Source organism: Tachysurus vachellii, chromosome 3, assembly GCF_030014155.1.
Source record: "Tachysurus vachellii isolate PV-2020 chromosome 3, HZAU_Pvac_v1, whole genome shotgun sequence".
Taxonomy (NCBI): domain Eukaryota; kingdom Metazoa; phylum Chordata; class Actinopteri; order Siluriformes; family Bagridae; genus Tachysurus; species Tachysurus vachellii.
In genome coordinates this window covers 32900433-32916182 of record NC_083462.1, presented here as the reverse complement: position 1 = coordinate 32916182, position 15750 = coordinate 32900433, and the positions used below count along the sequence as shown (strand labels likewise).

Below are 15750 nucleotides of genomic sequence, written 5' to 3'. Positions count from 1 at the left end.
TGTTATAGCAAAAGTACCAAAAAAAGTTAGGCTGTGTCCCAATGTACTATGTACCTGCAGTGGTTCTCAACATAGTGAGTGCAGAAATACAGGTGATAAGCGGTTTTATTAAGCGAGTCATTGAGTCTTTCATTCAAACGATTCGTTCAAACTGCCGATTCATCAAGAATGAGACAGATGTTTGTGAATGGGTCATTGAATCTTTGACTCAACCGATTCGTTCAAATCACTGAATCATTCAAAACACGATTGAGTGTTGCTGTGAGACGCGCTATGCTGTGATCTTTGTTTGGATTCATCAGATCTAGTTTCGCTGCTAAAATAGACCAAAACAGTCAATATTTCGTCTAAAATATAAGTGACTTGAACTGTAAAACCCGAGTGTAGGCCTACTTCTTATTTATTTATTTATTATGTTTGCTGTCTTGTAAACATATCGAAATATGACTGAAAAGACAAGATCAGGGCTGTTTTCTTGGGTGTCTTTGTTGTTTAACATCTAAATGACCAACTTCTAAAAAGAAAATGTTTAGTTGTCTTTGTAAAGAAATGCTCACACGCACGCAGCCACACACACACAAACATGTTTAAATACGGAAACACTTAAACACTGAAGTTTGCTGGCTCTCCAGGGTGTTACAGCGGTTGTATGAGCTACGAGAGTACCTGTAGGATTCTGACAGAAATCAAATCTGTTCTGGCAAAGCATCTGGATGACACTATGTGGCTTGCGTCTCTGTCCTATTTGGTCGATATATCTGACCGCTTGAATGGCCTCAACCTGTCTTTGCAAGGCCATGAAACTCATATTTTGCTCCTTGCAGACAAAGTGCACACCTTCACACAAAAACTAGACCTCTGGCATGGCCGCATCAGTCAAGGGAACTGCGACATGTTCCCCAGCCTTGCAGACTTTATCACTGATGCAGGCACGTCACACGATTTCTCCTCCCTATTTCAATCAGCGTCTGAGCACCTGTCAGCAATGAGAAAACAATTTGCGACGTACTTTAAAGAGGGTTATAGCTCTTTTGCGTGGGTTCGAGATCCGTTTTGTGTGCACAGCAAACGAGCTATCAATTGATATGCAGGAACAGCTTATTGAGCTGAAGAGTGACAGTAGACTGAAGGAACTCTTTAGCTCCTGCCCTCTTTCGTCATTCTGGGCAGCATTGATGCAGGAATACCCTGAGCTCTGTGACATCGCCTTGAAGATTCTCCTTCCTTTCACGTCAACATATTTGTGTTAGGCAGGATTCTCAAAAATAACTGCACTCAAAACGAAATACCGCAATCATGCACAAATCAAGGATGATTTGTGACATTGAGCCAAGAATTGAGGATCTTTGCAAGGGAAAGCAGGCTCAGGTCTCACATTAACATCACCTACCTGCAAGCTTCTGTAAAAAATGCAGATGATATGCCTACTATTAGGCCTATTAATAATAACAATAATAAAGCATGTAACCTCATATAATGATATAGCAATTGCCTAGTAATGATAATAGGCCTACTACTACTCATGATAATAGGCCTACTACTACTCATGATAACAATATCTATCTATCTATCTATCTATAGATGGGGGCAACTGCAATAAACCTGCTTTTGGGGTTCCCAGCTTGCAAAAGGTTGAGAACCCCTGACCTATAGTATGAATTTTAGAATTGTAGTACCGTCTCAAACACAACAGTTCTTTACTAACTGGAAGTATAAGTCATTTCCAAGTTTATGCCAATTGGCATCACGTGCATGTAATGTGACATCCCTAGCTTTAGCAGAATATGGTCATTTTTTTTAAACATTAAAAAATAAAATCATACAACATGGGCTAATGTAGAAGACATTTGTAAGATGTCTTGTCATCGGTCATCTCATGTCAAGGTTTTTGTCATTAAACATCAGTGCCTGCAGCTCCACCCTGTTTCTGCAACAGTTAAGAGCATGAAGTGTCCAACATTTTCAATATGAACAATTCTCACACTATTTAGACTACAAAAAGGCGTATTGCATAAGAATGTGATTTGGGATGCACCTACAGTATAGACATAAAACATAATAGTGCAGACATCTGCTTATGGATCTACATTGTATGCTTCCTCCGAAGGGACAGTCTAACAATCCCTTCATAGAAATACATTTAACCTTTAGTCACACCAATTTTCTTTTAGCAACAAGCTATTGTAAACAAGCTAACGTTAAATAGATAAGAAGTATTTTAATCCATGGGCGAGGCTAGCCCCTTTTTAGGGGTGCTATTATCGGTAATCAGCATTTTTGCCGCAACTAATTTATGAATGAGTCTGCATCAACTACTTTAAAGAGAATCGCTTTATTTAAAGTGAATAAAATCCCCTACTTAATGGAGTTGAACATTAATTGAGCCGCAGCCACACACTTGACTCGTGTGTGCAGTGTAGGTGAGATGAACTAGGAAAGCAGGCAGTGGGTCAAACCATTGTGAGGAAGGGGAGGGGGAACTCAACTGTTTGTAAATGCATTTTTTGCGTTTTTTTTTCTACTTGAACAATTATTTAGGTATACATACATATATTTATCACAATAGAGAGTGCGATATTTTTTAAATAATTTTTTGAGGGGGACAATCCTCGGATGGGGGGGGGGCATGTCCCCCCCGTCCCCTCCGTCCCCTCCGGGATTTACGCCCATGTCACCTCATGACCTCTGGAGCAAAAAAAAAAAAAAAAAAAAGATTTGGAAAAAAAAACAAACAAACAATGAATTGATATGTTTTGGTTTAAATTAGTCCAAATCAGACTGAAGTAAAGGCAACTCTGTGTTCTGCTGTTTAGGGTGGCTAATGTACAAAACCTAGTTGGTAAGTAACTGAATATTAACTTAGCTAGTTTTTTACCACACCTGTCTAAACTCCTGAAATGCTTAACAGGTTGAGACAAGTCACTAAAACTGAAAAAAAAACAAAAAAAAACTTAAAAGTGTGTAATACATGAGCGGGATCAAAAGTCTAACCATAATGGGTAAATTTAAATGATCTAACTCACTTAGACATTTTAATATCCTAATTCTCTCTAATAAAGACTTGCTGACATCATACACTGCAAGTTTAGTCGGTTTTCTTCGTTCTTTTTTTTTGTAACGGAGAGCAATGTTAATTTCAGGCACGGTTTTGATTTGCTTCCTTAAACCACTGGCATTTGTAAGGAATGATGCATAGATATCTATACACTAGCTGTCGCCTTGGGGTCCTAAAAATGCGTCAAAACCGCCGCCATCTTTGTACGGTGCTCCTTTACCTCAAATGCATGGATGATGCCGGACTTCTGTGCTGCATTTGGTTGTTCAAATGAAAGAAATCGTTTCAACATTAAAAACTGACCCATGCTTTTTTTGCTTAAAGGTGAAAAGACCCAACTTTATGTATGTTCTGTAAGATTCCCTTATCTGTCAAACATATTTTATTAGATTGTCCTGGACTTAACACAAGCAGAATGCTCTTTTATCAACTTACTTCACTTAAGGACATATTTAATGACATTATGTCTGAAAAGGGTTTGGATTTTTTTATCTTATGTTAATAAAAAATGTATAATATGACTTGCTGTTTATATTTGTTTTGTTTTTATTGTATTTATATGATATTTGTGTTTTTGGTACTCTTAAAGGGCCTCTAACATCAACTCAGCAGCCCATCAGTGCCCAGTGTCTCTATTAAACAGAGTCCTGAAAGCTGAAGTAGGCTCTGAGGACATATTTGGTCTACGTGATCATGTTGTTGAGACTCAAGATGGCTCATCACTTTAGCTTAATGTCACTGGTTGTCTGTGCCTTTCATAAATTGAGACAACACCATGTCTCAAAGATTCATACTCTGCAACTGCAGAGCAAAAGTCTCAGGAAGAAACTCTGTAAGCTCGTGTTGTTGTTGCAGGGATACTGAACACTTTTTTTTTTAAATGGTTAACTCAGCTGACAGTCCTGGATGTCACCAGTTAGGTTGGCAGTTCAGCCTCAAAGTCAAACTTTGCGGGGTTTTTTGGTTTACGTGACTTTACTTATTTAATGTTGCAAAAATATTGCGGGAAAAGAATAAATAAAAGATTGAATAGTCTATTGAAATTTGTTCTTCTCAAATTTGTGATTTGCTTCCACCTGAAAATTGCTTTGTGTATCATATTTAATAAACCAATACAATTTAAATGTTTAAATGAACACGTATAGTCACACCATTGTAGCAGTGTAGCACTCAGTAGGCTATAAGGTAAGTAGATATCTACGGGAATGATGGATGAAGCTTCAGCTAACTTGTCATTGTAATCAGGGCTTTCCATCATGATGCATGTTGTCATTTTAATCAGAGTTGCCACAAGTGATTGATGCGACAGGCTGTGGCAGTTAGACCAGCAATGGGATTGGTTTGGAAGAGGATAAGTGGGTGGGGATGTTGGCAGAGCAGGGGCCTGTTTCAGAAAGCAGGTTAAGTGAAAACTCTGAGTAAGTTAACCCTGAAATGAGGGAAACTCTGGGTTTTCCGTTTCAGAAAGGGAGGTAAGTTAAACCCGAGAAAGCAGGTTAAGTTAAGCCCGTTTCTGAAAAAGAGGTAACTTATACTCAGGGTCAGTTACCATAGTAACTTACTCTGTGAACCTAACCTGGTCGGGAGCAGGTTTTCTTCAGTAAACCCAGAGTTTTTTCGGTCTCCTCCCCTTTTTAAAGAGGAAGCGACGTTTAAACACCTCATTCATTGCCCACATTTCAGTTGCGCAGTTCGCAGCAAAGCGAATGTGGGATGTGGTAGCTCAGTGGTTAAGGTGTTGGACTACTGATCAGAAGTTCAGGGATTCAAATCCCAGGTCCACTAAGTTTTTGTGGACACAATTGCTCAGTTGTATAAAGGGGTAAGGGGATCTGCTAAATGCCGTAAATGTAAAATGAATGAAATGACGTGTCCTTTTATGGACGATCCTGTTGATGAAGAGTCTGTATTAATTCTTTTGAGCCCAGAGTGGATTTTTCTCACATCCCTTTGCATTTTTATTTGAGCGATACCGTTTTTCTTTACAGTCAATAAGATCCATAATCTCATCCATCCTGACATCAGCCATCGCGGCCATGCTCTTACATCCGAGCAGATGCTTTGCGTTGCCTTATGTTTCTTTGCAAACTGTAGTTTTGTGTATAATATCAGGGATGCAGAACATATTAGTAAGGCTACTGATTGCAGAGCGGTCAGGAAAGTGTGCCTCCCTCTTAAGCGCTTTCTGACCATTTTTGTGTTGTTTCCTGTTCTTCCGGTTTCACCTCTGATATTATAACAGTTGGGAATTTACTCTAAAATAGTTCTTAATTACTAGCTACAAATTACATCTTCAACCAGTCTAATTAGATTAATGTAATAATTACTATCTCTAGAAAGTATTGGTCTACTTATTAATTTGGTCTATTTACTTATTAATTACTTTCTAAATCCCAAATCAACATCAACCACTTGAACAATAAGGAGAGACGAGAAATAAACAATATACAACTGCATGAATTATCCTTGAATTGAACAAAGTGTGTAACTAGAGGGAGAAGTTTACATTAAAAATATAACTTTTAAAGGTATATATAATACATTTTTAAAATACACCTTTTAAAATTTGATGTTAAATCCACTATTGTTTTATACAGCAGTGTTGTTATTTTTATTTTTTTTTAAATACGTGTTCATATTCTCCATAGGCTTGCATAAGCACTTCCAGTTCTGCTGGTGAGAAATATGCCGACATTTTTTTATGTCTGACGCTGTTGCCATGGTGACTCGTTATGTCTGCGCTTATGCAGAGAGAGAGAGAGAGAGAGAGAGAGAGAGAGAGAGAGAGAGAGAGATTGATTGATTGATTGATTGATTATCCGAGTACAAAATGCTGATGTGGATAGAAGCTGTATTGTTACAAAAGACTTAATTGGTCAAGTAAATTTTTTTTTATTCTTTAGACTTTCACGATCTGCAAGCCTGATAAAGGCCTATTATTTCACCCCATTAAAACATTTTTAACCTTTATAAATTCCCAGCAGTACTACTTCATTCAACTACTAACTAAAGTACAATGGAATGAACTCTTATCTGTAACAAAATAGAAACAACTCAGTTCTGGATAATTAATGAGTTTACAGAACACCATCAAGATCAAGACTATAAGCAATTAGCTGATGTCTTTAAAGTGGCCACAAACAAACACAAAAAAAAACAACAACCACCCTAAAATAATTCATATAGGTAATGAGAGCAATGAAACATTCATAATAACCCTTTCTTTTTTGTTTCTCAGTATCATTATCATCCCTACTATATGACACACACACACAAAACCTCATTTAGGATGATGATGTAAGGTACAGTAGGAGTTGAGTGATTAATCTCGTTATCGCATGCAGGTATTTTACAGCCTGTCTGCAGGTCTTTGGTGTTCCTCAGGCGATGACATGCAACTCCCAGTAGGTCTCTTTTGGGGTAATGATACTTTTTCACATTCGGAGATATGACATTATTCTAAACAGATGGCTGCAGGGCATTTGTCTTTTTTTGGTTTCAGTCTTAAGGTCTATGATTCAACTTCCCTATATATGCATAATATCTGGTGGATGTTTTCACCTTTTGTCATGGGGAGATAGTGGACAGGCACTTACTATACACCCAGGTCAATAAATTGTTTATGTAGGACGATATGTTGTTCCCTTTCTGTTCTATAGGGGTTACATAACCAGTCTAAATGTCTTGCATGTCTTGTGGCGTTGTGAAAGTGGAATAAGCTGCATTGCTTTATTATACATTTGCAATTCATTTTCACTGGAGTTTTTATAGATTTGGTTTTATATATGTTCTGAGCTGATGCTATGACTGTCAACTGTTAAATCTACTGCATGGGCAAGCAAATATCAAATTATGTTAGTTTGAAAGAAAACAAAGTTGTAGCATAACAATTGCATTCTTATCTCTAGTCAAATCTAGATTGATATTGACCTTCAATATTACAAAGCTATGGGGATCCTACACATTTTGTATGGGTATGATACTAAATAGGTATCATAGTCTTTTGCACATTTTTAAGACGATGGCTGTTTGCAAGTAACCTGAATTATTGACTCATAATTTGATTCAATTTAATTCTCTCTCTCCCTGCTCTTTAGTATTTACCGTATTACCCTAAAGTTTTCTGTTGACATAAAAGGTGACTTACTTGTAGCTCAGTGTACTTACAGTATGGTATGACAGAGCGCTTAATGTTCTACAGTTTCTTCTGCACAGAGAATTCTGCTCTTGTGCTAATGCTACAAACATTAAAACCTGCTTTGTAACAGTTATACAGTGAAGGTTTTAGCGGTAAACCCACTGTAATAACTTTTCTGGCCCTCATTTAAAGTGAGATTTGTATGAATGATTTTTATGAAGATGAACATAAACAGACCGGCAGGAAAATTTATATTTCAATTATAAAAGAATTGAAATCTCAAATTGAGAGATAGTAGCATACACCACAAATTATATTTAGTAGTATGAGTATTGTTATATTTTGCTGCTGATCAGTATATTTATATATAATGCAAATACAATTTCCTGGCATTACTGATTTTGCTTTGCTGCTTTGCTTTGTTACTCAAATGCTGTTAAATATGTTAGATGGGAGCCAAAGCTTTAAAATACAAATAAAATAAAAATAGATGGATAAATTGAGTCACCACTTTGTTGTGTCCAACATTTTAAACATGTTGCTAGTTTATCTTTAGACCTTATTGAACATGCTGTAATATATTCTACTTAAAAAGATATAAAAGAACATTAAATGCTTTAGTGCATGTCGATGGGAAACGTCTCGAACATGGATGTAAAGTTTTATGGTGTTTCTGGTGCCGTTGAAACGTGTTTAGTTAGATTTTCATCTACAATTAATTTGAGACTGAAATTCTACACTATACTATACTTTTACTATACTATACGATACTTTTTATCAGCTCAATAAACTGTATAGTTCAGTTAACTTTACACCCTGACTTGGTGCAACCTGCTGTTGTTTTATATCTGTTCTTACTTGAAATTTCTAGAGCTTAGATCTCAGTGGGCCATGTTCAAATGTAAAGTGTGTAGTTACATGCCAAATGTTGTAGGATTTACAACAGACATGATTTCTAACATGTTTCCCTGAACAGAAAACATGTTACTAGAAGCTCAAGGGCAGTCGTTGAGACAATCAATACATGCTTATGTGAAACATATTCTTTGTAGAACAGTTTTTTTATTATTGCTTTGATATCTCATCAGGTTGCTGTATATACACTCACCGGCCACTTTATTAGGTACACCTTACTAGTACCGGTGTGGTCTTCTGCTGCTGTAGCCCATCCGCCTCAAGTTTTGACGCTTTGTGCGTTCAGAGATGCTCTTCTGCATACCTCAGTTGTAACGAGTGGTTATTTGAGTTACTGTTGCCTTTCTATCAGCTCGAACCAGTCTGGCCATTCTCCTCTGACCTCTGGCATCAACAAGGAATTTGCACCCACAGAACTGTCACTCACTGGATATTTTCTCTTTTTCGGACCATTCTCTGTAAACCTTAGAGATGGTTGTGCGTGAAAATCCCAGTAGATCAGCAGTTTCTGAAATACTCAGACCAGCCCGTCTGGCACCAACAACCATGCCACGTTCAAAGTCACTTAAATCACCTTTCTTCCCCATTCTGACGCTCGGTTTGAACTGCAGCAGATCGTCTTGACCGTGTCTACATGCCTAAATGCATTGAGTTGCTGCCATGTGATTGGCTGATTAGAGATTTGCGTTAACGAGCAGTTGGACAGGTGTACCTAATAAAGTGGCCGGTGAGTGTAAGTTGTATTGGTTTCATTGTATACACATTGTATCTTGGACAGTGGCCTTGTGTAACACAAAAGCCACTTATATACAAGAACTTTTCTCATGCGGCTGTTGATGTGTCTTTGTATATACGTGGATGACTTTAGTGGAATGTATTCAATCTTTCTAAGCCACTATGGAGAAAAATGTAAAGCTAAATGAATCCTTATCAACAGAATGATTATAATTTTTTTTCTCTCAGAAAAGGAGATAAACCAAAGACAGACAGAGATGTACAAGAAGAAAATAGACGAACTGTTCAAAGAGAAAGACATGCTGAATAAGGTAGGTGTGTGAGTGAGTGATGAATGTCACCCTTACTTGAGCAGACATAGGTTTAATTATATGGTAATTGAATATTAAATAATACATTTGTGTTATATATTTCTGTGTGGTGGCACTGAGGGGATGGTTGCCTCCTCACGGCTTCATACATTCTCACCATCTGGGCTCCTCTGGGTTCTTAAGATTCCTCCCACCTCAACAAAAACAACAAAAAATGTGTGTGTGTGCATAGAGCCATAACAATAGATTTTTTTCAAAGAAACTGTGATAGTATTGCTTACTCTATGCAGCTGGTTTGCTTTACCTAGTAATGCACTGTATTGATGTGTTGTAAAGGGCAAGAAAAAAATCATAACTGTAACGTTAGCATCCCATTACAGATCTCCTACTATAAACCCAACCATAGCTTTCTGTATCTGAAGTATGTCATGCCTTAAGATACAGAAAAAGGCAGTAAAAGCTTAAATACAATTAACACTTCAGGATCAGCAACCCAATATAATCTGAGTATGAGCTGTTGTCTGTTATTATATATAAAGGTGGAAAAAAAACCCTGAAAAAAATGTACATGGCAAAAATGCACATTTATTTGCTTTGTATTATGTTTCTTTGGTATTTCTCAAATATACAAAATAGGTCACTACACTAAAACACTGCACTATACTGAATACTACAACATCTACAACATAAAAAATGCATGAAGAAATAGACATTAAAGGGTATAACTAATTGGATAAATATTGCAACATCTAATATTTGAGTACTTCAATTATAGTATTATTAGTAGTATATTAATTAAAGAAATAACCAAATCAAACAACACATCTAACACTGCTGATGTGTGTAAGCAGATATCATACTGCTGCACACTCAGAAACAATGATATCAAGTTATCACATTGTGGATTCTTTATACTCTTCCACCCCAGAGGTGCAATTTGCTCTATTAACATAGTTATGATAATGAAGTGCAATTTACTATCGAGTAGCTTCCTGTGCCGCTGATCTCCAGAATATTGCGATATTATTGTGGATTTGGAGATGAGTGGCCATTCATATTTAATTGGATTGGAAATACGCAGCTGTCTCCCACAAGCAGACTCATACAGTATACGCATAATGTCATGCAGACTATACTCCTGAAATTGGCTATACATTTTAGTTAACCTCCCTTCATCTACTTTACACTAATGCCTCAGAGATGATATATGGTATATTTTATTTCATCCAAGTAGTTGATCTTTTGAAATGACACATTTGACTAAATAAATGGTTTTTAAAGCATCTTTCATCTAGACGTGTGTGTTCAGCTAGGCTTGTTTGTGTGTGTGTTTAGAAATTGATCAAGGCAGCAAATGCCACAGAGAAGCAGCTAAACTTGGTGATGCAGCATAAGCAGTTGAAGAAGAAGCTGGAACTGGATATTCTGAATCACCAACATGAGGCACAGAAACAGCGCAACATCATTTTTCATCTAAGTATGGAGCGTGATCACTACATGAACAAAGCTAGCGAGCTCACACAGAAGGTGACTCTCTAACACACACACTCACACATTTCACGTTTTTTATATAAACATCACCATAGTTTAGTGTAGCCCCAAACCCTGCCTTAATCGCTCAGTCACTGCTTAGCAACTGTTGCCTTCGTCCACGATATCAGTCAAGCTTTCTTCCCATTAGCAGACATTTTTAATTAAAACTGACACCCATAATTATGCTGGCAAATTACGCTGGAGGCTTTTCCCCTACCCATTTCCTCACCAACAGCCGAACACGGTTATATAGATTATATATAGTTTTGACTAAAAATCTTTTGACTTTAATGTTGTGTCATGAGCTAGATGGCTAACTGGTATGTTAAATTAGCTAGTTTGACTAAGTGCTGTGCTAAATGAGCTAGTTTTTATTATACCATGTGTTATGTCAGCTAATTTGACATGTATGAAAAATGAACTCTGACGGTGGACTGAGTGGTGACTAAGAACTGTATTAACCCTCCTATTGTCCTCCAAGACAAATTAGGAGCGCTGAGTCAACTTGACCTTGTCTGTTTTGACTGCTTATAAAAAATGAAGTATATATGATAGCCTTTTTTTTCACCTTTTTAGTCAAACTTATATATATAACATATATTTTGCAAAAAAAAATTATATTTGGTATAATGAACCTTATTTATATACAAAAATGCCTAATTTTTTAGTAAAAAAAAAAACAAATTTTGAATTATTTTCACTATAGAGGCACAAAAGTTGATGCACAATTAGAGGCTGGTATATTTCAAGGGCAGGAGATTGTTTTGAAACCATTTTGACCATTTTTAATGTCAGCAAATAATAAAACCTGTTTTTTTCCAGGCCAAATTGACTTGAATGCTTATAAATCAAAAATTCTACAATTATTACCATTCTGTGTGTAATATCTATTTTGCCCACCTGATGTCATCTGATCAACCAACAACAGGCTACACACACACAAACACACACACACTCAAAAACATGCCATAATTTCATGTGAATAAAACTTCGTTTACCTCCTTATGCTTTTTTATTGTACTTAATTTGTGAACGATAAACCTTATGAAATTTTGCCATGTTTTGAGTAAAATAAGCAGAAATTATTACATATTATTTTGGATAACCACTGACTGATAAATGTCAAACATTACTCAGCATATCTCCAGGCCAAAGCTGACTGATGCAATTAAACTCATAAATAAGAGAGAGGAAACAAACATGATTTGAATATGAAAACACAACGTGTGTGTGTGTGTGTGTGTGTGTAAAGATTGTTGGTAGAAGAAGAAGAGAAGATATTGTCCCCAGCTGGACAAATGCATATAACAAGTGTGAAATATTTACAAATGATTGGTTTTTGTTTTTTTGGAGGCCCAATGAATTGCAATGCCCAATGCTTGTGTGTGTGTGTCTGTGTGTGTGTCTGTGTGTGAGTGTGTGTAAAGCTTGTTGGTAGATCAGATTTTGCCCCCAGTTGGACAAATGCATCTAACAAGTGTGAAATATTTACAAATGAGTAGCTTTTTTTTTTCTGGAGGCCTAATGAAATGCAATGCCCAATATATGTGTGTGTGTGTGTGTGTGTGTGTGTGTGTGTGTGTGTGTGTGCGTGAAATGTTTACAAATGTGTAGCTTTTGTTTTGTCTGGAGGCCAACTGAATTACAATCCCCAATGCTTTGAACAGTGTTTGACTGTGTGTGTGTGTGTGCGTGCGTGTGTGTGTAGCATCATTACGGTAGATCATATTTTGCCCTCTGCTAGGCGAAGTGTAGGGCTCTTCGAGAGATGGGACACGGAAGAAGGGGCACAGAGACGGGGTGAGAGTTAACAAAAGGGAGGTATTTATTTCCTCACTCACTTAAAGCAAAAACAGAAATTAGGAAGGCAGCAAAAGTGAGTCCTTCCTGTAGGGGGCGTTTGGGCAGAGGACCAGGCTCCAAAACCCGGTAGCAAGAGGAGGACTCCACTAATAAACTCCAATAATAAAGCAGCCCTCCCCAGGAGATTAGCAAGGCTCAGCCAGCAATGTGGAGTCCTAGGTCAGCTGGATGTCTCTGAAAAACAAGAGGAGAAAGATAAACATTAGTCCCGTTTGGCACGCCCTCCTTTCCTTTCTTCAGCAGCTGAGCCTTGCTTCCTGCTGTGCTTTCCTCATGGAGGGTGAATGCTCCAGCGGCGCTCCTGATTGATCGGTGATTTTCGGCGGGAGTTTCGGCCGCTCCGCCCCTCTCTCACTTGCCGCGGTGCTGACCATGGTGCTGGAGATCGGGGGCACGCGGTTAGCGCCGCTGGCCAGGGTGCTGCACCACCGCCTGTTCCACTCTCCCGCTTCCGGGTTGCCGATGCCGTGGGCGAAGAGCGGTTTTTCCTCCGTGTGTTTGCGGTGGTGCACGTGCCGCCGTCACAAAAGGCATATCAAAAGTGTGAAATATTTACAAATGTTTTTGGCTTTTTTCTTTTCTGGAGGCCTAAGGAAATGCAATTTGTGTGTGTATGTGTGTGTGGGGTGTGAGTGTGTGTTTTGGGTGCATGTTAGTGGACATTTTATGTGTGCATTTTTGTGTCTGTATGTATGTTCATTGTGCTGAAAAGGGCAAAAGTGTGACCTATTGCCCCACTAAATGTGGCCGGGTCAAAATGACCCAAGCTGTTCCAAAACGCAAAATATATATTGTTCTGAACACATAGTTCAACGAAAATGGACAAAATTAATTTTGCTTGCAAAGTTCATAATTTGGAACATTCCTGCTAAATTTCAGGCAAATATGTGGAAGAAAACCCGTTATGACACATTAAAATCTTCCATCCAGGTCAAAAAGACCCAGGGAAAATAGGAAGGTTAAATGAGCTACTTTGAATAATTGATATGTGTTAAATGAACTAGCTTGACTAAAACCAGCACTTGATGGATTGTTAAGTTAAGGCTAATGTACAGTTTATATCTGACCTATCAAATAGACAAAGCAACCTATATTACTGCTATTATTACTACTACATTTGAATACAATGCCTTGAGATTTACATTAGGGCAAACCTTTAGAATTTAAAACAAATTTGAGAAAATACAAAAATATGACTAAAATTAAAATAGCTGTTTGCTTGGATAGCGTTCTGAATCAATGTCCATTAATTAATTAATTTGTTTGTTTGTTTGTTTGTTTATTTATATATTTTCATGTCTAATTGGAAGCTGACCTATGCTTTGAGATTAAAGAAAACCATTATTAGTATTTCATACAGTTCCGCCATGTGGGAATATGACTGAAGACTACATTCTCTTGCTCGACATTCTTATACCACAGACATAAAGGTCATGAGAGCTGTATAATGAATCCCAGACAGGCATGATAACTTACTATAACAGATTATACTGGTATTATAAAGTTCTAATAAGTGAAGGTAGGTATGCTTATAACCCCCCTACCAACTACTAATTTTACACTAATTAGAAAGATCTTTTCCCAGGAATTACCACAAACAACAATGTGGCTTTTAAATCCTTTTATAATGATGTCAGGATTCAGACAAGAAGGATTATGTCACAAAAAAACCCAAACACAACAATGGAACATGAGAGTTCAAGGTTGTAGGCAAATAACTCTTTGAATACTGGCAGCAGAGGATGGTTATACCAGTCAATGTTTCATATCGGAAAATCCCATCCCCGTTATGAGGAAAAACCCCTGCACACCCAAATGTTCAAGTAATCCACGGTTAAAAGCCCACAAAGTTAGATCCTTGTACTCGGGATACCGATCATCCTCAACGCAAAAGCAACACTAGCGATTCATTGGGAAATGTTCTTGACAATTTACAATTTGTGTAGATCCAACATCAGATGCAAAGTAGCATTCAAAAAGTCCATCTACAACAGAACAAAACCTAACATTAACTAGAAAGCTCACATTCAAATTATGCAAAATAAACAGATTAAATACAAATAACATAAGAAAAAACAAAACTTAGGGGGCACGGTGGCTTAGTAGTTAGCACATTCGCCTCACACCTCAGGGTCGGGGTTCGATTCCCGCCTCCGCCTTGTGTGTGTGTGGAGTTTGCATGTTCTCCACGTGCCTCGGGGGTTTCTTCCAGGTACTCCAGTTTCCTCCCCCGGTCCAAAGACATGCATGGTAGGTTGATTGGCATCTCTGGAAAAATTGTCCGTAGTGTGTGTGTGTGTGAGTGAATGAGAGTGTGTGTGTGTGCCCTGTGATGGGTTGGCACTCCGTCCAGGGTGTATCCTGCCTTGATGCCCGATGACGCCTGAGATAGGCCCAGGCTCCCCGTGACCCGAGGTAGTTCGGATAAGCGGTAGAAGATGAATGAATGAAAACAAAACTTACAAAATTGAACTTGAAACAAAGTTTCTCAATCAGGACTCCAAAAGAAATGATTCAAAGGAACTACAGCAAAACCATGCTTCTCTTCTTCTACTTTACTACCTGGTTAAATACTTGGGGTTTCAGCCCTCAGCTGCCCCCTAGTGGAGAGTAGGAAAAACAGGTAACAGGTAACCCTGTTACATGCTAATGAATGGTAAGCGGCTCACACCTCACCATGACTGCCCAGGGACACATTTGTCAGTGTTACGGTTTATAAAATATGAAATTTTTTTTGACGCTTGGAGCGTTAAGTTTCTGCATCAAATTTTCATTCTATTCTACTTTTATGTAATATAAAAATATGGGGAAAAATGTTGAATAGTATGTATACACACACCGCAGTATATTTGCATCAATCATGGAAAAAAGTACAATTTTTTTAAATTTAAGCCATGCTGAGGAAATCCAGCTACTGGTCTGCTTGGTGGACCAGCTTGCAAGTGGAGGTAAGACAGAGTGAGATAGACAGAGAGAGGATTTTTATTCTGCCTCTTCATATAGTCTGGCAAATTAAATTTTTATGGCCAGTCTTACTGGACCACCACAGATAGAGCAACTTTAAGAACTAACGACATGAAAATTAAACTATTTATCATATGTGTTCAGATGAGTAGTCTGGATGAAGTCAATAAGATAAAGTCATGCCAAACATAGTTATGATAAAGTAAATCGGCAAGAGCTAGATGTGCAATTGTAGT

At 37.8% G+C, this 15750-nt stretch overlaps 1 protein-coding gene across 1 annotated transcript in view; it reads left to right on the top strand.

Moving 5' to 3' along the window:
- The first annotated feature begins 2737 nt into the window (after window positions 1-2737).
- LOC132843507 (cilia- and flagella-associated protein 58-like) overlaps window positions 2738-15750 on the top strand; it is a 171690-nt gene continuing 158677 nt past the window's right edge. Inside the window, exons 1-3 of the mRNA XM_060866885.1 lie at window positions 2738-2839; window positions 9072-9154; window positions 10490-10681. Of these exons, the coding sequence (XP_060722868.1) occupies window positions 9101-9154; window positions 10490-10681 (246 nt within the window). The 5' untranslated portion in view covers window positions 2738-2839; window positions 9072-9100. The remainder of the gene's footprint in view (window positions 2840-9071; window positions 9155-10489; window positions 10682-15750) is intronic.